This window comes from Aethalodelphis obliquidens, unplaced genomic scaffold (genome assembly GCF_003676395.1).
Source record: "Aethalodelphis obliquidens isolate GAN/ISIS:26980383/991018 unplaced genomic scaffold, ASM367639v1 scaffold44, whole genome shotgun sequence".
Classification (NCBI taxonomy): domain Eukaryota; kingdom Metazoa; phylum Chordata; class Mammalia; order Artiodactyla; family Delphinidae; genus Aethalodelphis; species Aethalodelphis obliquidens.
Window position 1 is genome coordinate 8,176,800 of NW_020837988.1, and position 21,587 is coordinate 8,198,386.

Below are 21,587 nucleotides of genomic sequence, written 5' to 3' on the forward strand. Positions count from 1 at the left end.
TCGTAAAGGAAGAGTGATTTAAAAGAAATCACAGGCCCTCAGGAAAGGTCCACGCAACCCAAGTGGGGTGGGGAGAACTTGGGGGGAGTCAGAGAAGAAATGAAGAGGAGGGGTGGCTTCTGAAGGCTTTTGAAGGAAGTTGCTAAGGAGGTGGGATTCCTTCCAGGGGGCGGCGGGAGGGAGGCATCAGTACATCTTCAAATCTGAGGAGCCATGGGTTCTTGTAAACAGAGGTGGGGTCCTGAGCAAGGGGAGGTCTTGTCCCGTGGCGGCTGGAGAGGTGGAAGGCGGACAGTGGGATGAACTTCCTGGAGACTGAAGTACCCCCCACAGGAGGGCTAAAACTCCACTGCTCTGGGCTCAGAGCAGGGGCAGGGCCGGCCTGGGACTCTTTTCATTTCTAATGAAGCTGGCAGAAGCATAGGATGGTACAAATAACCCCTAGCACTCCTTCTGACTTCCCCGAAATCATAAAAGGGCCCCTGGGCAAGAGAGGATTTATCTTGGGAGCCAGACTGTTCTGGAACGGACCCAGATTACCCTACGGTTCGTGGCGGCACTCCAGGGCTGTGTCTTTTCTTTAACCCGAGTCCCCCACGGGGCTTGTTCCAATGGGACTGAGAGCAGAGTCTCACCCATCTTTGTTTCCTCCATGGGTTGGTTCCTCACAAAGGTTTGTGGAACTGGATAGAACAGCGAGGGCCCCTAGGACCTGAGAATCCCCGGAAGAACTGAAAACCAACATCCCAGTGGCAGGCCCCACCCCAGAGCGAAGAGGTGGCACCTCTGGGACCGACCTGGCCATCAAGAGCCGACACGGGCTTCAGTGACCCTCACCTGCACCCGGGCCTGAGAGCCACCTTCACTGAAATCCTGGCTTGGACGAGAGAAGCCTTGTTTCATTCGCAGCATTCACGTGCATTGTTACATAAATGGGGGAAGGAGGCAGGGGACAGCCAGAGGGACGTGTTCCCTGCCCGGCGGCCCCCAGCGAGCTGGAAGAATGAGTCTGTCATTTCACCCTGCTCTCCTGGGAGCAGCAGCCATATTTTTAGCCCTGAGTTTGCTTACGAGGAGGGAACGCTGGGGAAGAAAGTGTCGGCTTTGGACCACAGGCCCAATGCGGGCCGCCCAGTGCCGGCCGCCCAGTTCCATTTCCGAACCCTCCTGCCTGTGTTTCCTTTGGGCTTTGGCTAAGGAGTGGCTTTTCCTTTGAACTCCCTTTTCCTCTGAGCCCTGACTCCACTGGGGACCTGACCGTTCTCTTTAGCTGTGATCCCTGACCCTCCCGAGGGCACTGGGACACCTGCCTTTTCAGGAGACGGAAGCTGCGGGTGAGCCCATCGTGAGGGCTTCGCAAGGCTGCTTTCGTTGGCTCAGGAAGGTCAGCTCAGGCTGGGCAAGAGAAGAAAACCCTGCAGGAGAATTTAATTCCTTCCTTGTTAGTGATCCTAACCTACCTGCTAAAGCAGCTCGTTAGAAGGCCAGTTAACTTTCTGGGTTTATTTATTTATTTATTTCTCTTTCTGGGTTTATTTCTCTGGGTTTATTTCTCTGTGGTCCTCACGCTCTGGGAAAGGGGCAGCAGCCGCTCTAACAATGGCCGTGAGAGAGAGACAGGGTCAATGCCTTAGTGCTCAGGGGGTGGGCACCGGACGGGGTCAGAGGGCTAGCAGGCCCCAGAGGAGACAAAGGTCCTGGGCTGCCCAGGCGGGGTGCTCCCAGTAATGAGATGGAACCAGGGAAGCTGAAGTTCCCCATGGGCCCTTAGCGCCTGGAGGCAAAGATCTTTGAGGCTTTGTAGGATTCTTTTTAATTAGGTCCATCCCACACAGAGAAGACAGAGAGGGAGAGAGAATAGTTTGTTGCAGAATTTGAGCACTACCTGGAGAGATTATTTCTAGCCACAGACCAAAGGCACAGGGAGAAATAAAACCGGAGAATTTTTAGCCTAGAAGGAGCCGTGGAGGTTTGTCCATGTGTCATGGAATGGGAGCGGAGGTGGACACCAGAGCGATTCTGTGTCTGCACGAGGTCACCCAGCGAGCTCGTGCTGCAGCTTTACGCCCGGGGCTGCTCTTCACCGTGTGGAACTCAGCATTTTGATTCCTAGCTGAGGTTTGTTTTTTTCTTTTCGTTTGGGCGTAGATTATATTTTTTTCTCTGCCTTGTCCCATTTGCTCATTCACCTTCTGATCTTTTAGCAAAGAGTAACAGTCATCCTGCTTTGGCTCTTTGCTGAGCCCCTACCTCGTGGGGGGCCCTGGAGAGATGGGGACATGGGTGCCTTTGGGAGACAGAGTGCTGGGCGTGCACTTGTGCGTCTGGGCACGGAACCGTGAGTGTGGACAGTTTGGTTTTGGCTCTTAAAAAAAAATTGTAGTAAAGTACGTACAACGTAAAATTTACCATCTTAACCGTGTGCGGTTCAGTGACGTTAGGTTCGTTCACAGGGTTGTACAGCCATCCCCACCATCCATCTTGAGCCTTTTCCCCTCCCCAGACTGAAACGGTCCCCATTAAACCCTAAGTCCCCACCCCCCACTGCCCCTGACAGGTTGGCTTTCAAGGGTGGATTAATCTGGGTTGGGCACTGGGACCAGACGACCAGGTGACCTGCAGAAAGGCCCTTTTCCCCTAGATCACTCCTTCCCCCAACCCCTTCATCTGTATTTAGACTCCCACTCAGGTGGCCTGGGGACATTTGGAAATTCATTCCAACCACCCAATTTGGCAATTCCATGGAAACTTCCCAAGCATTGTGGGTGGTAGTGGGCGGGCAGGGGAGGCTAAGTGGGTGCATCTGAAGCCCCTTCGTGCTGCTTGACCCCCTCTCACCAGGGCCATGGGGGTGGGGAGGCTCTGTGAGCCCCTCCCGACACAGCCCTGGGCTAAGAGTCGGAAGAGAAGTGAACTTGACATTGGAATTAGGAAAATGTCTGGACAGGGGCCTTTTGAGGAGTCAGCACGGAAGGTGGAATTGTACAGCTGAGCCTCCCTGGGCACCTTTGTCTGAAGGTTGTCAAGAGACAGCGTTTTTCAATTCATGTCACTGCTCCAACCAACCACTTAGAGTAAAATTGCCCATAAAAGTGAACTTAAATTACAAGTGATAAAACCACAGCCCCCTCTCCCCTCGGCTGACCCTCTGTGCTGTCCTCGGGACGAGCTCAGATTCCTTGTGACAAGAGTAATGAGGAAGCTTCAGACACATTTCCAGTGAAGTCACCGTGAATTGAAAATCTTTGTTTTCTAGGGCTGGGGGGACTGTGGGTCTCTTCGTTAACTCCTCCTGGGAAGAGGACCTGCCGTCTCTGGACCAATTTGTCTCTCCTCCTCTTCTTCCTGCTGTGATGTCCTTTTGGGACCCGTGGGGCCACTTGTGTCCAGTCCAGGCCAGGAGGCTACTCAGCTAATAACCCTCAGCGACGCCCATCAGCCCTGGGCCCCTCTCACTCACCCACCCCCTCTCTCCTAACATGCTTTTCTCGACCATATTTTCAGCCTTTAAACCAGTTCTTCCAGGGGTGGGGGGATGGCGGGTTCCCATGGTGCATTACCTTGTGAATTCGTTCATGAACACAACAGTACTTATTGGGTCAGATCCTGTCCCAGCTCTGGGCTTTCAAAGATAACCTGGCCCTGCCCTGGAGGCGCCCCGGTTGTGAGGAGGTGACTCAGGGCAGTGCAGAGGGATGGTGGGGAGGGGAGTGGGATGCTGGGGCAGGGGGATCGAGGGAGAAGGGCGTCTCACTCTGACCAGAGGTCCAAGGAGGGCTTCCTGGAGGAGGAGGCATGGTTTGAGTCCAGGAACAGGAGGTGAGAAGTCTCTGGGAAGGATCAGATGGAGCCAGGGATGACTGACCAGGTTGACATCGTGGAAAGATCTCTCTAGAAAAGAGTCAGGCAAGACAGGAGGGAGGCAGAATGGAGAGGAAATTATCTCAAGATTCCAGCTGAAAAATGACCGTGACCTTAAGTGAGGGGTGTGTGTGTTGGGCGTGGGGATGGGGTAAGGAGTTGCCAGATTTGGAAATTCAGAAGGTGAACCTGATGACTAAAGTAATAATAATCAACGGAACCTTCACTCTCCTTGCCCCACTCGATCCTACCAGGAACCCCGTGAGGTAGGCTTTTTTTTTTTTTTTTTTTTTGTGGTACACGGGCCTCTCACTGCTGTGGCCTCTCCTGTTGCGGAGCACAGGCTCCGGACACGCAGACTCAGCGGCCATGGCTCACGGGCCCAGCCGCTCCGCGGCACGTGGGATCCCCCCGGTCCGGGGCACAAACCCGTGTCCCCTGCCTCGGCAGGCGGACTCTCAACCACTGCGCCACCAGGGAAGCCCAAGGTAGGCATTTCTATTTGTCTTTTGCTGATGAGAAAAATGAAATCCCTAGAGGCTAGTGGCCCCTTCAAAGTTATCAACAAAACTGGGACTGGGGCCCAATCTCTGCTGGCAGCCCGGGGTTCCAATTTCAGGATGTCACTGTGGTCCAGTGACCCACCATTGTGCTGTCTGATGCCCGGTGGCCCTGGGGAGGAAGGAGAGCTCAGTGGGTGGGAGTGTGGGCGCTGGAGCCCACTGCCTGGGCTTCAATCCCAGCTCCACGCCTTCCTGGCTGTATGATCCTGGGTAAATGACTAAACCTCTCTGTTTCCTAATCTGTAAAGAGGGGAGCAGGATGGGAATGGGTCTGATCTCATAGGGTAGCTGCCCAGATGAAAGGAATTGAAGAATCGATGAGTTGAAAGCACGTAGAATGGTGCCTGTGTTCAAAATGGTAGCCATGAAGGTGAGGAAGACGACACAGGCTCTAGGAAGTCAGTGTGGGGTCATTTTCCCAGGAGAGGGCTGTGACTTGCTTATCTGGCCTCTCAGTGGCCCTGGTGTCTGGGGCTGGGGCCAGGGGTGTGGTCAGGGTTGAGGCAACCAGAGGAAGCGCCCATGACTCTGTTGGCACCACCCATGGCCACAGAGGGACAACATGTTGCCTGGTAACCAGCCAGAAAGGCAGTGTGGGAAAATGAAGCATGTGACTGGTGCAGGTAGCAGCAACTAGACCCACCTACGGTTTATATTTTCAGAATCGTCTTAATTTTCCCAGACCCAGATTCCATGAGGGAGGAGCAGCCACCCGCTTCCTCACTTCTGCAAGAGGAATCATCACCTTGTCTTTCTATTTGTGGTTCTCAATTGAGTGGAGGAAGTGGGGAGGGGGACCAGGGTCTGTCCTAAACCCGGAGCTTCTGTAGCCCAGGACGAAAATGATGCTCCGTCTGACTGGAGGGCTTTGGGGTGCGAGAGGCAGCCACACTGGAAAGAAAACAGGGATCCTACAGAGGAGAATGTAAAGCCTGCTCACCACCACATATTTCATGCAGTCTCCAGGTTGTGGGAACTGTTTCCTGTGATGGCCCCAGACCCCTGGGGTCCTGGGCTTATTCCCCTTTGCTTTCTGAGTAATTCAGCAAAAACCTGAAGAAGCACATCCTGCCTTAGAAGCCCCGGGTTTGAGAATCCTGTGTGGCCGTCTGGTTGGAAAGAGGGGCTCATTGGAGGGTTGGACGGGTGGAGACAGGGGTGGGGGGGTGCTTGGCCATTTTTAAGTTTATAGATAAGAAACGGGGAGAAAATGGTTATAAGATTTTTGCACTCCTCTCTCCCCACTTAGCAGCAAAGGTTCTACCACTGGGGGAGCCAGCGTGGGGAAGCTACGTGAGGCTGGGTGCGCTGGCGGGGGGAGGGCATGCCCTTCTCTGCCGGCCACAGACCAACCCCTGATGCCTTGATCCCCGTCGCCTGAAGCTCCCCGTGACATCTTTCCATCATGGCCTTGTCATCAGGTTATCATCAACATCGCTGAAAAGGCCGCGTTAGGGCAGTTTGCTCAGCGGACGGTGTTTACCGAGCCTCTGTGGGTGTCTTGCTGAACGTGCGCTAGATAGTGCAGAGGCGTTCAGATGCAACTTTTCCACATGGCTTGAATTGTCTCAAGGAGCCGGAGATGCGACCCAGGGAACTGATGATAACTGTGGCCTTTTGCCATGTGGATCCCTGAAGGGGCTCACTGGGAGGTCTCACGGATGCCTTCCAGCATCTGGACCACGAATCCGAGGGACGCGGGAATGGGGGAGGTGGGCAGCTGCTGGGGGGCTTCCCTGGGGGCCGACACTACTCTCTGCCTGGCTCAGCCGCTCAGTACAGACTGACTGAGTCATTCATCTAAAAGCCGCATCATCTCTGCAGGGGGTGTGTAGTCAGGCTTAGCAAAGGCTCCCGGGTGGTGGGCAGGGACATCCAGGACAAAGTTCACGCTGGCACTGTGGAGACCAGGCAGGGGGCTTTGAGCCCATCTCCAGGGAGGTGGACTGGGCAGATGGGAGGCCGTGTCCTTCAGGCTCCAGTGAGATGCTCCAAAGTCTCCACCTGGGTCACCAGTGGCAGCCCTGTTCCCGTATGAAAGCCTGCGAGTAAGTGACCCAGCAGGCAGGGTCTGCCTGTGGGGCAGGGCTAGGCATCTCCGTGGGCCAGGAGCCAGTCAGCAGCGCGGGGCACAGGTTTGGGGACCCTTCAGCTGCTAACAGATGCTGAAGCTGTGCTGAGGACCTCGGCAGGTGTTTATGGCACCTTGTGAACATTGGGTACACGTGCCCTCTCTGGGTGGACACAGCCCTGCAGGGATCAAGTTTGTGCAGATTAACAGAAGATGCTCCTTCCTTCTGGCAGGTAGCCCAGGCCAGGTACAGTCTTGGCAAGCTAGCCGGGGCTGGATCTCAGTCCCATTTGCCCCTCGTTGGAGTCTCTTGTGCAGTGAAAAACCTATACAACCGTACACGGCTGCCCTGTTTGCTTCCTCTCCAAGAGTTCGCCAGGATTCATGCACTGACCTCACTTTCCTTTACAGTGTTCTCCCCGCCACTTATTCTGGGCTATAGGAACAAGGGTGGGCTCCAGGTCCCCCCAAGGCAAGCCTGTTTGGGAAGAGGGCTTTTTGCTGTCTGTGGGTCCCTCTCGGGGCTCAGACTCTGAAGGGTTCTTCTCTCAGTAACTTAGGGGTGCCGCCAGGCCGGGGGAACTGCCCGCTCACCGTGCCCCTGCCTTTCGACCTCATCTACACCGACTACCACGGCCTGCAGCAGATGAAGCAGCACATGGGACTCTCCTTCAAGAAGTACCGGTGAGAGGGCAGCGGGACGGCGGTGATGGCCCATGGCAGCCCCCGGGGTCTGGCTGCCGGCTGGTCCCCAAGGTGGGGGATTGCACTTTCCCAGGTTCCGCGGTGGAGAGAAGGCTCCCCTCCCCCACTGTCTTCCTTCTCTGACAGCTCTGCCTCCTGACTAAGGCTGACTCAGATGACAATTAATAAACCACAGCCAGGCGATCCAGGCCCCTGTGCTGCTGGACAGGCTGGGGGGCAGGGTCAGAGCTGATCCAGATGGAGGGGGCAGAGGAATTGCAGGGAGTGGTGGAGGGGAACAAGGCAGGTAACGGGGCGTGACCTCTGTGGGTGGGGACCCAGCAGCCCCCCACCCCGACTCCCTCCTCCATCCCACCCCCTCCAGGGCAGGAGGAAGGCCGATGCCATAGCTCTGTCTCTCTGCAGCCAGCCGGGTATGGGGTTTAATTTAGCACAGAGAGCCCTGCTGTTTATTACGTTTGCTCTAGTCTCATTGACTATCCCACATGATTTTATTAGGGGAAAAAAAAGTGACAGGCAGCATTATTGCTTTTATTATTAATGCATGTTCTCCGTGCACTGGGGGCCTCTTCCTGCCATTCCCGCCTCTTCCGGGGGAGGAGTGCCGACCTCAGCAGTCTGGACAATTCTGGGTCACCGGCAAGGACTCTGGGTGAGGGAACTCCTTGTAGGGGCGTCTGAGTCTCAGCGTTTTTCTTCAGGTGCCCACTCCGGGGTGGCCCAGATGGAGGGAGAGGTTCTGGGCTTTGGCCCATTGACAGCAGCCTCAATGGACCAAAGGGTGGGACAGAACCTCCTCCGGCTGGGAGGCCCACCTGAAGTGGCCACACTTGCAGGAGACTTTGAGGCACGATGGGCATGATGGGCCCGTGGCAGTGGCTGGTCCCTCTGAGGCCCTGATCTTCTGCATCTCAGCCCAGATAACCCCGGCACATCCTGCGGGTGTCAGGCTCCTGGGCAGAGGGACTGTGGACCCCCTGCCCAGGAAAGTAGAAATCGTACAAGTGACCCCTGGGGCAGTGGGGAGGGATCCCATTCCAGGCTGGGCCTCCCCTTCTAGGCTCCCTTGGGGCAGCTGTAAAAACTAACAGTTTCTGAGTTAGTGGTCCCTGGTTCAGGTGTATCACTGAGACCCTGAGACAGTTATCCCCATTTCACCAACGGGGAAGCTGACCCAGAGAGGTTAAGGCACTTGCCTGTGGTCACACAGCCAGCTAGTGTCTGAGCCCAAGCCCTGACCACACATCACACTATCCTGACCAGCCACCTTTGGGTTACAGAGCCCACGGCTGGCACAATCCTAGCCCAGGGAGACACAGGGAGGTTGGTGACCCTGGTTCCTGATCCCGGGGGGGTGGACAGGTGCCGCATCCGGGTCATCGACACCTTTGGGACGGAACCTGCATACAACCACGAGGAGTACGCCACCCTGCACGGCTACCGGACAAACTGGGGCTACTGGAACCTCAACCCTAAGCAGTTCATGACCATGTTCCGTGAGTGTCCGGCTCTGGGAGGCGGTGGGGGCCTCTCCGAGGTGGCCCAGGAGGAGGCAGGCCCCATTCCTTCCTCTCCTTCCTTTTGGGGCCTGTGCGGGGAGGGGGGGAACACACCCCCTTGGCGTGTCCCCTTGGACGGGAAAGCCTTGTTCCCCTCTCTGCAAATGTGTGAGCCACAGAGGAAGCCTCTGGGCTGTGTAGGGAGGGGGCAGCCTGGGTGCCGGGCGGGGGGGAAGCATGGTGACCTTTCCAACACCCAGAGGACGCAGCCTTTGTCCTCCTGGAGCACACGTTGCTGTCTTGCTCTCGAGAGCGGCTCAGCAGAGGGTTCCAGAACAAAGATGGTTCCATGGCCTTTGAGAAAGAGAGACATTCCAACGTGGAGGGAGACTTAAGTGAGTGGCGAGGGGGCAGCAGAGGGAGGCTTTCTAAGCAGAGGGAACAGACGTGGTGAAGATGGATATGGAAAGAACGGAAGGTTCTGGAAATGCAAATGCTCCGGGAGGCTCCAGCGTTGGGGATAATGGGAAGTAAGGCTGGGGGGTGGGGTGGCTGGGGCCCCTGTGGGTGACGGACTTCGGGCAAGGGATGCCATTCGAGCTGAGCTTTCGTGATTTTTTAAAAAAATTATTTATTTATTTTTGGCTGCTTTGGGTCTTCGTTGCTGCGCGCGGGCTTTTCTCGAGTTGTGGTGAGCAGGGGCTACTCTCGTGTGCGGGCTTCTCATTGCGGTGGCTTCTCTTGTTGTGGAGCACGGGCTCTAGGCGCGTGGGCTTCAGTAGTTGTGGATTGCGGGCTCTAGAGTGCGGGCTCAGTAGTTGAGGCGCATGGGCTTAGTTGCTCTGCGGCATGTGGGATCTTCCCAGACCAGGGCTCGAACCCGTGTGCCCTGCATTGGCAGGCGGATTCTTAACCACTGGGCCACCAGGGAAGCCCGCTTTCGTGATTTTTAATGAGACTTTAAAATATATACACACTGACCTCCCCTCTTACATGCAGCGCGCTGAAAATAATTTAACCTTTTCTTGACAACTCAGGGCCAATGCTCTGTCTCTCTGGTGTGGGGCCTGCCCTGCGGGGCCGGCTGAGGTGTGCGGAGCCACGTCCCCTGCTGAGTGGCCCCTTCTCCTGTCGCTGTTTGGCGTGGCGCCTTTTCTCCTACTTGGGAGACTGTCAGCTGTCACTTTTAATCGTCGTCAAGCTATCTGCATCCAGCAGCATCTTGGACGTCTAATTGGCGGCTCTTTGAAGGCTGTGGATCAGAAAGCCGGATAAGCGCCCTCGTTAGGATTGTCTCTAAATTAAGAGTGAGCTTGGTTCCAAGCAGGGTCCCGAGGAACTTGCTCGTAAGTAAAGTAGCTGATCTCTGCTGAGCCTGTCAAATGAATGCCTCCCTTTTGAGTGCTTAGGGACTCCTTTTGTATTACTCTTCAGGTTCTAGGCTGTATTAGAGGCAGACAAGATTTCTGAATAATACAGGAGTAATGGCTTGATTGGATCCCAGAAGGTTGGGAAGGTGGGAAGTTTCCTTGGAGCCCAGATGAGGAAACTGAGGCCCAGAAAGGTGGAATGTCCTGTCTGAGGTCACATGGCTCTGTGGGGACCAGACTCCCTCCCCATAGCCCATTGCAAGGTTGTATGAGGCTTCTCCAAGAGAAGAGTGACTGTCCTAACAGGTCATCTGGTGGCATTGTGCTCCCAGCAGAGTGATTGAAGTGGGATGGGTCCTGAGGAGATTTCTGGAGGGAAAGGAAGTGGGGGTGGGTAGTGGTGGTGATGCTGTAGGCTGTGGAAACAGCATATGTCATAGCAGAGCAGAAAAAATACCATTGAGGATCTGGGAGCAGAGGGGTGGGGTCTTTTAGCAAAGATTCCAGAATTTACATTGGATATGGTAATTCGAGGTTCATTGTAGGTTCTTGAGCTAGGGAATATCATGGAGAAATTTTTTTTTTTTTTTTTTTGGTCACGCCGGGCAGTTTGCGGGATTTTAGTTCCATGACCAGAGATTGAACCCAGGCCCTTGGCAGTGAAAGCACGGAGTCCTAACCACTGGACCTCCAGGGAATTCCACCCCCCAAATTTTTTGAGATACATTATTCTGGCAGACTGCAGATGGCCAAAGGGACAGTGGTAGAGGACGGGGAAGCAGGAGATGGGTTAAGAGCCCTCTGTGATAATCTACACTGAGAAAATGAGGACTTGCCCTGGGGTAAAACCCACTGGATCTAGAGTTCCAAAGCTGGCAAACTCCTACTCATCCTCCAAAACCCCATGTCAAATGTCTCTTCTTTTTACTGTCACTTTCACTGATCACCTTATCTATTCCAGGCAGAATGTTTTTATAACTCTTCAACTTAATTCTGTTAAAGCATATATTGAAATAGAGTTATTTGCTTATACATTTATTTCCACTGATAGATTATGTATGAATCACTCAAAAAGGAGCCACTGACTGATTTATCTTTATTTCCCTGGAGCCTATCAAGGTCCTCAGAAAAATGTTAATTGACTGAATCAATTAAAGAAAGAGAGAACAAAAAACAGACTTGCCTGTCTTAATGATATACCAAGTCCAGGAAGGAATTCATGAGCAGACCTCTTTCCCCATCTATTGATAGATGGTTGATTTCCCCAAAGAGCTAACTGCCTTTGCTCTTTGCTCTGGCTGCCTCTCCCTGCCTTGCCCTGTCCCCAGGAGCTCTTTGCTTAATGGTCCCTGATATTTCAGTTGGTTGCAATACTTCGTTGTCCCACGCCCACTAGTTTAGCTAATTGTTCTAAACCTGTCCCTTCTGGTGGAGTTGGTGGAATGAGATTTTCTTCATCTCTGAGAATAGGGAGGAAATGGCAAACGGGAGAGAGACCTGGGTGCAGCCCCAGCTAGAGCCAGAGGGTAGGGACAGAGGCCAGGGTGGGGCTGGGCAGGCAAACTGGGTCAGGGAGGGTCTGGTCTGCCCTCCTGGGGCCTCTCCCTGGCCTGGCAGAGCCTCCTGAGACAGGAGAGCTGCCTGAGCTCTGACCATCACAGAAACAATTCCAGGCCTCCAGGGCCCCCCTTATGCCTCTGAAGCCCTAGAGGAGAGATCATTTTGTTCTGCAGCCCGTCCTTATAGTGGTCGGATTTTCAGACTCAAGAACCCGTGAGCTTTCTGGGGCACTTCGGCAGAAAACCACCACCTCTTCTAAGGTACACCAGATACTGATTATAAATTTTGTGGGTATGGAGAGGGGTGGGTAGATATATTGTGTTAAATCTACACATTTGATTAAAGTATGCATCCCAATTTCAGAACTGCTAAAATGTGAAAAAAACGTGCATCTGAAATGAAGAAATAGGGTATTTGGCATCAGGGCTGTTCTGGGAAATCAAGGGTGTTTGGCTGTTACCAACCTACTCCCCGCAGCCTCTCCCACCTGGGAAGGTAGAGTAGGTTTAATTGGGTTCCATAAGCACTCTATTCAAGGTCCTCTACGTGGAACGGAGGGATCATGTGACTTGCAAATGGCTGGCACTTGTGCCTACACCTCTACCCTGCCACGGCAGACAGGGCTAATCAGTGACATTCCTGCAGTGTGGCCGAGGAATTGGAGCCCTAGCTGAAACGCATTCCTTGCCCCTGGTGTGCTCGGTTCTGGGAGGTGAGGCAGGGTGCGATCTGCGCTTTGCCGGAGACCTAACCACAGTGGATGGGGCCACAAGGGAGGGCACGTGGACCCCAGAGAAGGCTTCTGGGAGGAGAGGAGGTGATGTGTGAGTGGGGCCCTGAAGGGGAATAGGATTTTCTCATCCTGGAAAAGGGTGGTGGGCGCTCCAGGCAGAGGGAAGGGCAGGGCAGGAGTTGGCAGGTGTGAAAGGGAAGATGTCCATGCATTTGTGAGCCAGCCGGCCGGGCGCTCCCGTGTGCCGGGGACACAGACAGAGCTTTTGCTCTCGTGGGGCTTAGATTCTGATGATAATACACAACCAAGTCAATATATACTATCACATCTGGTCAGTGAGTGCTGGGACAAATAAAGCAGGGAAAGGAGACAGAGTGGGATTGGGGTCAGGAGAGACCTCTCAGCAGGGCCTTGTGAGCAACGGGCTGCGTGGAGAGAGGGCTGGGTAGGTGGTAAGAGATGCCATGGAAGGAGGCCAGGGCACTGATGCTCTCCCCGCCCCAAACAGGACCCCTTACCTCCCAGCCCCCTTCCCCATCCTTGCCAAACAGGGAGCCCTCTGCTGGGGCTGGGCCGGGTAGACCCAGGGTGTGCCCTTGGCTGCCTGGTAACCCTCTTCCTGACCTCGTGGTCTGGCTGCAGCTCACACCCCGGACAACTCCTTCATGGGCTTCGTGTCCGAGGAGCTCAACGAGACGGAGAAGCAGCTCATCAAAGGCGGCAAGGCCAGCAACATGGCCGTGGTGTACGGCAAGGAGGCGAGTATCTGGAAGGTGAGCCCCGCTGAACGCAAGCACCAGCCCTCGGCCCCCAGGGGCTCCCAGCCCCAGGATTCGGCTCCCATCTGCCGCCCCCGGCACCGGACGACGGTGGGAAACAGCCCCACCAATGGGTCAGAAAAGAGGCCTCAAACTGCCTTTGGAAGTACCACCCGGGGACTCATGCCTCACCCCTCTCCCTGCTCCCACGCTTTGCAACAAATTCAAATGGCTTAACCTTCCACCCTCCCTCAGATGGATCAACAGACACTCTCACCCCGCAAAGGGGGTTTAGGCTAGACGTGGGGATTCTGTGGGATGGGAGGCTGTGGAGGAGCAGGAGAGGCCTAGGAACTGGAACCCTGTCTTCAGGGCGGGGTCCCACAAGAAGCACCACCAGCATGGGAGGGTACCCACTCACCCCGCCACTGACTTGTCCTCTCTCCTCTTTTCTCTCTGCCCCCCTGGCAACGAGGCAGCTCCAGGTATGCCACGTGTTCCCTTCGCCTCCCGCCCCCCTCTACTCTATAGGGTCTCCCCTGGGGGTGCTCCCGAGGCGGGCTCCCCGGGGTTTGTGGCTCCTGTGGATGGACCAGACCAAGGTGGGAGGAGGGTGACGGGGACAGCGGGGTCTCAGGCTCTTCCCGGGGCCCTCTGAGGGGAGGCAGGCCCTGGAGGTCAGGGTCCAGCTCCGCGTGGCGCGGGGCAGCTCCTAGGATGGGCCATTGACCTAAGGCAGGCGGCATGAGGCTACAGGTTAATAATAAAGATGCCGATCGTGGGGAACGTTGAGCAGCCCCCGTACCCCATGTCAAGCCTGTCACGTGACCATCTTAGTTACTGATTCTCATGCTGTGTTGATTAGGATTAAGTCCAGCTGTCACAGAAAAGCCCTGAATAATAGTGATGGAGGCAAGATGCAAGTATGTCTTCTTTTCTGTTGACAAACTCTGGAGGTGTCAGTCCTGGCCTGACCCCTGGGGCTCTTCTTCCCTGGTTGACCCGCCCTGTTTAGTTCCCACCCTGGTCTTGCCTCATCACTTAAGATGACCACAGACAGTGCACAGTCATTACATCTGCCCTCCAGCTGGGGGGTGGGGGGAGAGGAAGAGGAGGAAGGAGGAGGGGTGGGGGAAGGTCAGGTTTAGGGACGTCGCCTGACCGTTACGCGCATCTCTTCCCCATGTGGCCCTGTGGCTAGGTCTCCGTCCCGTGGCCATGCCTGGTCTCGGGATGCTGGAAGTGGCTGTGCCCCCGGCAACCAGGTGCCCAGCTCAGCCCTGGAGTCCTGTGACTGAGGAAGGGGGAGGAAAGCGATATTATGGTTCATCTCATGGTCTGTGCCGCAACAACCCTATGAGCCCGTAGCCGTGGCTAATATTGGTCCATCCAGAGCTTACTGTTGCCAGGTGCTCGCATATATTTTCTCACTTGACCATCGACTACGAGGTTAGAGTGACAAGCTAGTTAAGTGGTGGGGCTGGGGTTTGAAGGCACATCTAACTCTAAGAGCCAGAACACTTAACTCAGACTTTACGTAGCCTCCCCGTTATGACGCCTTGGATAGAGGCAGAGAGACGCTCTGGATTAAGCTGGACTATGGGTCCAAGCCCGGGCTGAGACATCAGTGCCCACTGCCAGGTGTGGGGAGAGGGGCGAGGACTCATCCTCATTTGAGGCCAAACAAGCTGGCTGCCAGGATGCCCGGGGTGCTGGGAGCGAGCACAGACGGTGTCTGCTTGGACCAGAAAATACTGTTAAGAAACTGCTCCAAGAGAATGAGAGGTTATGAGGCCTGGGAAGAGAACAGTTTTCTCTCTAGCTCAGGAGCCTCTGGGTTAGCCAGGAGCAACGCTGTGCAGCAAGAGACCTCAAAGCAGCTGCTTCCAAAAAAAGACATCTCTGCTCTGGTCTTTGTGACCCAGGGAAGGCAGAGGTGGCCGGCTGAAGAAAGGAATGACAGCAGTATCCTGGGACAAGTGCCATCTAGAGTTCAGGGGACCAGGTGGCGAGAAGCGGAGGAGGGAGGAGGGTATGAGGTCGTGACATCCTTAGGGGAGCGGCAGCCGGGGTCAGGAAGAGGGCTTTGGAGGAGGCTTGTCTTATCCTGGGTCCCCAGAGCTGGAGGCTAAGGCTTAGATGCTGCTGTTTTAGGAGAGCCTGTCCCAGGGAGCAGGACTGAGGGATGGGAGAGAGGCTGCTCGTCCGGATGCAGGGCAAACCCAGCCTTGCTGTTGGAGGAAACATTCCAGACCTCAGAAGTGCTTCTGGGGGAGCTAAGGTGGACTTTTCAAACTGCAGCTTAGCTCTGGTTGTTTTCCTCCTCTGGTTTACTGAGGTATAATTGACAAAGAGAAATTGTATGTATTTAACGTGTACAACATGATGGCTTGATGAACATTTATATTGTGAAACGAGTGCCACAGTCAAGCTAATTAACACATCCACCACCTCAGTTATCATGTGTGTGTGGTGAGAACATTTAAGATGGACTGCCTCAGCAAATTTCAAGTATACAATATAGGTTTATTAACTATAATCACCATGCTGGACATTAACTCCCTGAATTTATTTATCTTAAAACTGAAAGTATGTCTCCTTTGACTCATATGTCCCCATCCCCCCCCACCCAGCCCTTGACACACACCATTCTACTGTTTCTATGAGTTTGACTCTTTTCAATTCTGCATATTAGTGAGATCATGCAGTATTTGTCTTTTTTTAACTCAGAGAGCCTTGATTAGCCTTTAAAATGAAGCAGAATAACTTAGAAACAATAGAATAAAAGGATATCAGAGGACTTTATATGTATTAAGAGTAATTATTGTTTTGTAAAACTTTAAGTTTTCATACATAAATACACACACGTGTATGATTAGGTGAAAAAAAGTTGCTCAACAGTGCATGTAACGTGAACCCATTTGTGCATGTATGTGTGTGGGGTTTTTTTTTGTTTTTTTGTTTTTTTTTTTTTTGCGGTACGCGGGCCTCTCACTGCTGTGGCCTCTCCCGTTGCGGAGCACAGGCTCCAGACACGCAGGCTCAGCGGCCATGGCTCACGGGCCCAGCCGCTCCGCTGGGATCTTCCCGGACTGGGGCACGAACCCGTGTCCCCCGCATCGGCAGGCAGACTCTCAACCACTGCGCCACCAGGGAAGCCCGTATGTGTGTGTTTTAAAGGAAATGTACACCTGCTTATAATGCATAAAAGATCTGAGGAAGGCACACAAGAAACTGTTAATAATAGCTGCTCTGGTAATGGGATCAGGAAGTTGAATGGGGGCTTTGGAGACATTTTCTAAACACTTTATGTCCTTGATTTGATTCTTTTCTAGGGCCATAATTCAGTTTTATAATAAGTAATCCTTTTAAATTTTTGGTGTGATTACTGATACGATTTGGCTTTGAATCTACCATTTTATTAGTTGGTTTCTTTTTTTTTTTTTACCTGTTCTATGTTCCTTTTCCGTTCATTTCTTATCCTTTTACATTGATATATTTTAAAAAATCCACCTCCCTTTAGCTAATTGTACTCTCATATTCTTTTGGTCCCGATCTTCTTAATATTTTTATACCCTAAAGGTTATAACACGCACCTTTGACTTATCAAAGTCTAAGCCAATACTTTTATGTTTCATTGGGTTATAAAAGAACTTTAAAATGTTTTATTTCTATCTGGCCCCAACTTATATGTTTTATGGTATTTTAATACTCTCCAAATATTTTATATCCCACGATATATTATTATCATTGTTGTTGTTATTGCTACTGTTGTTTTGCAAAGTCAATATTCATTTACATTTACCCACATTTACCCTTTGTATTGTTCTCTGTTCCTTCTTACATCTCTGAGATTCCATCTGGAATCATTGTCCGTCTCCAGAAGAAACCAACTTAGTCTGGGACTGCTGTTTTTGATTTTCTAAGAATGTCTCGGAGGATATATTCATTATGTACAAATTCTAGCTTGTCCTCTGCCTTCTGTCATTTCTGTTGAGAAGTCAGTGTAGGTCTGATTGTTCCTTTAAAGGTAATTTCTTTTTTGTGTTTTCCTTTGCCTGGTTTGAAGGCTTCCGTTTGGTTTTCAGAAGTTTTACTATGAAAAGCCTGTGTGGTTTTTTGCTTGTTTGTTTGTTTTGTTTTGTTTTTATCCTACATGGAGTTTGTAGATCTCTTTGGATCTGTGGTTTGACCTTTCACTAATTTTAGGAAATTCTCAGCTACTCTCTCTTTAAATGTTGCTTCTGCCCCAATCTCTCTCCTGTACTTCTGGGACTCCATTTACACAGACATTAAATCTTCATTATAAACCCTTGTCTCCAGCATTCTTTTCTGCAGTTTCCATCCTTTAGTTTCTCTATGCTTCATTCTGGATGTTTTCTTTTGTTCTTTCAGTAAGTGAAGTTTCTCTTCAGCTGTGTTTAATCTGCTGTTAAATCCATCCATTTAGTCTTTAGTTTCTGCCACTGTGGGCTTTTTTTTTCCATTTGGTTTCAAATTTTATCTTCTATTTCCTAGACTATATTCAGCATATTTATCTTAAAGTCTGTGCCTGGTAACTCCAGCATATAGATCTCGTATGAATCTGTTTTTATTGTCGTGTCTCTTGGGTGTTGATCATATAGTCTTGTCTCTTTATGTACGTGATTTTTTTAAAAAAAATCAAGGTATTTAAATTTTTAAATCTATTTTAATAGCTTTATTGGGGAAAATTGACATGCAATACACTAAACTTGTTTAAAGTGTGTAATTTTATGGCTTCTGGCTTACGTGAAACCATCACCACAATCATGAGAGAGAATACAGTGCTAACTAATATTACTAAACACAAGTTTAGTAATATTTTTCTTTTCCTCTCTCCACCACCCCTGAAATTCCCTTCTTCCCTTTGGCATCTCTTCCTCCCATCTCTCCTCTCCTCATCTCCAGGCAACCAGTGGTCTGCTTTCTGTCGCTATGGATTAGTTCTCATCTTCTATTGATATAATTTTATATAAATGGAATCATATGGTATATATTCATTTTTGTCTGGATTTTCTCTCTGAGTATAGTTATTTTGAGATTCCTTCATCCTGTTGCATGTAACGATAGTTCATTCCTTTTTATTGCTGAGTAGTATTCCATTGCGTGGATGGACTACACTTTATCCATTTACCTGTTAGTGGACATTTGGGTTGTTTCCAGTATTTGGCTATTACAAATAAAGCTGTTATGAACATTCGCATACATATCTTTGTACACACATATGCTTTCATTCCTTGTGGGTAAATACCTAGAAGTGGAATGGCTGGGTCATATTGTAGAACTGTGTTTAACGTTTTAAGAAAAGTGGTTTTGCCATTTTACAATCCTGCCAGCAATGTATGAGAGTTCCAATTCCTTTACAAATTCATCAGTACTTGGCATGGTCAGTCTTTTCTAATTTTAGCCATTTTAACAGGTGTGCAGTATTATCTTATTGTGGGTTTAATTTGTAATTCTCTAATGACTAAGGATGTTGAAGATGTTTCTCTGTGCTTATTTGTCTTCCGTTTATCTTTTTTGGTGAAATACCTTCAAAAAGGTTGCCCATTTAAAAGATTGGGTTGTTTATTTTCTTATTATTGAGTGGTTAGAGTTCTTTACATATTCTGGATATAGGTTCTTTAACAAATAGATGCTTTGCAAAAATCTTCTCCCAGGCTGTGGCTTGTCTTTCTCTTAACAGCATCTTTCAAAGAGCAAAACTTTTTCATTTTAATGAAGTCCAGTGTTTTCCTTTACGGATTGTGCTTTTGGTGTATCCAGGAAATCTTTGTCTAACCCCAGGTCACAAAGATTTTTCTCCTATGAGTTTTATAGTTTTAGGTTCACATTTAAGTCTGTGATCCATTTTGAATTAACTTTTATATATGATATGAAGTATGGGTTGAAGTCCTTTTTTCCCTTCCCTTTCCTTTCTTTTCTTTTTTTTTTTTTTTTTGCATATAGAGTGATCCATGACTGTATGTTGAAAAGATTATCCTTCCTCTACTGAAACGTCTTTGCATCTTTGCCAGGATTCAATTGACCCTACATGTGTAGGTCTATTTCTGGACTCTCTGTTCTGTTGATCTGTCTCTCTCGATGCCAATATCACACTGTCTTGATTCCTGTAACTCTACAATAAGTCTTGAAATCAGGTAATATAACTCTGCCCAATTTCTTCTTCTTTTTCAAAGTCATTTTGTCTCTTCTAGGTCCTTGCATTTCCAAATGAGTTTTAGAATTAGCTTGTCAATTCCTATTTTAAAAAGCCTGCTGGGATTTTGATTGGGATTTTACTGGTTCCCTTTTCTTTTTGAGGAAAGCTACCTCTAGGTAGTTCTGGAAAATGAATATGAAAAACTGTAGAAATAATTTGAGGTCAAGGATGATACTCTCTTCTTCCAGAGAGGATTTACTTTTATCCTAGGATTACAGCTGGGGCCCTAGCAGTCCCAGGTCACCTCAACCAATGATAGTGATTGAGACAATTTTAAAAGGATTCAGCCCCTGCCAGAGCTGCTCTAGTTCTGGTCCCTCCTTTCTTCCAGGCTGTAACTCCTCAGAGTTCCAGCCCAAAGTGTGGATTTCCATCAGGGCTCCCCATCTTTGGCAGGCCCCAAACTCTGACTTTTGTCTTCCAGGTCTGCTTAGCTGCCTAGATGCTGCCCCTGGAATCAGCAGGTGCCCCCAGGAGGAAAACCAACCCCAACGCTGGCCTCAGCAATCTCTTTTCCTCCTTCTCCCAGGTCTTGGCCTTGTCATTCTTCGTTCTTTGTTAGATTTTCCAGGGCCTTCATAGATGTATTTTACATTTTCCCGTTTTTCCTGGTCATTCTCAGAGGCAGGGCTGATCTGCATTACCCAAAGTGGAAGGCCTCCTTGTGAAAAATGTATACAGCTTGAGTTTCAAAATGTGAATTAACAATTATTAATTATTAACAATTAACAATTAACAATTATTCTGACGTCCATTGATAATATTCTACAAGAGCTGTGGTTAATGAAGTGAACCTGGGCTGGAGCTCATGGTGGTCTGATCTCACGCTGGCCGGCGGGACGTGGGGAACCATGAGTTCTTTTCCTCTGACCCATTGGCCTGTTGGGAACTAATCCTCCCTGAAGAGAGCCCCACGCCCCACCCTCCTCCGTGATCTCGAAGCTAATTCCCCTCCCTCTCTTCTGCGAGCCTCAGAAAATCTCTAAAAAATAGAACCCAGCAGCCGATCCCATGCTTGTTCCTGTCGAGGTCCTACACCGACCGCAGCTCGCTCCCAGCTCAGGGCCCTGGCCGTAGCGTCAGATGGGTGCCCGGACGCTGAGGGGTTATGTATTCACCTATGCTCCGTGCCTCCTCAGAGGTCCTTGGAGGTCATCAGGGATTCAGGAGAGGCCAAGTAGCCCCAGCTGGATACAATTAAATGTTGGTCTCTATGGGAGACCTTCGGAAAGAAAATAGGTCCGTGGCTAAAAATAGTCTGGAGGCCTCTGGTCTAATCCAACCTCCATAACTCATAGATAAAGAAATTGAGGACCAGAGAGGGCAGGGGCCTCCTCAGGGTCACACAGCTGGTTAGGGGCCGACCTGAGACTGGCCCCATGTTTTCCGACTTCCTGACCGGGGGCGTCTCTTCAGCTGGCTCTGCCGTCTGAGGTTGGAGCAAGGCTCCCATCCCCTCCATCTCCTCTTCCAGGGGAAGGAGAAGTTCCTGAGCATCCTGAACAAGTACATGGAGATCCACGGCACCGTGTACTACGAGAGCCAGCGGCCCCCCGAAGTCCCGGCCTTCGTGAAGAACCACGGCCTCTTGCCGCAGCCTGAGTTCCAGCAGCTGCTGCGCAAGGCCAAAGTGAGCCCCACCCCGTCCTCCGTCCTCACCCCAGCCCGGCCATAGATGTCCAGGAGGTGCCCATACGTGCCTGCCATGCCTGCCACCATCACTTGTGGCCCCCTCTACGTGTGGACGTGCCCAGCACACTCTGCTGCCCTGAGCCTCGTGTCTGGGCCTCTTAGGGGCTGGTCAGAGCTGGGGGCAGAGATGGGGATGGTCATCAGGCAGGGGAGGCCCCACAGTGAAACGGACCTGAGTGAGGCTCAGTGATGGTGAAGAGGAGTTGGGCTGCCCACCTGCCCCCCCGCCCCAACACCAGTCCAGCCCAGCTGACTCCTGGACCTGGCTTTCAGAGCCACTGAGAGGGTGGAAGGGCAGGCTGGGGGCAAAGGGACGGGGCGCAGCCTGGCTGGAGTTCCATCGGGCCAGCAGTTCTGACGAACTGCTTCTGGAATTCCCTGAGCTGTGTCCCTGAAGCGTGATCCTGCTGTTGGGCCCTGAAGTGTCAGCGAAGGCTGGAGAGTCTCTAGGCAGCTGCCAGGTCCTCTCCTGTTCTCACCATAACTTATTTCTTCAGGCCTCTTTTGTGTGTGTGTGTGTGTGTGTGTGTGTGTGTGTGTGTGTGTGTGTGT

At 51.4% G+C, this 21,587-nt stretch overlaps 1 protein-coding gene across 2 annotated transcripts in view; it reads left to right on the top strand.

Moving 5' to 3' along the window:
* MGAT5B (alpha-1,6-mannosylglycoprotein 6-beta-N-acetylglucosaminyltransferase B) overlaps window positions 1–21,587 on the top strand; it is a 67,259-nt gene that overhangs the window by 38,000 nt on the left and 7,672 nt on the right. Inside the window, exons 9-13 of one of the 2 annotated variants that reach the window (XM_027080399.1) lie at window positions 7,048–7,179; window positions 8,563–8,696; window positions 13,005–13,135; window positions 13,600–13,605; window positions 20,818–20,973. In XM_027080399.1, coding sequence (XP_026936200.1) covers window positions 7,048–7,179; window positions 8,563–8,696; window positions 13,005–13,135; window positions 13,600–13,605; window positions 20,818–20,973 — 559 coding nt within the window. The remainder of the gene's footprint in view (window positions 1–7,047; window positions 7,180–8,562; window positions 8,697–13,004; window positions 13,136–13,599; window positions 13,606–20,817; window positions 20,974–21,587) is intronic. The other variant, XM_027080400.1, reaches the window with a different exon arrangement.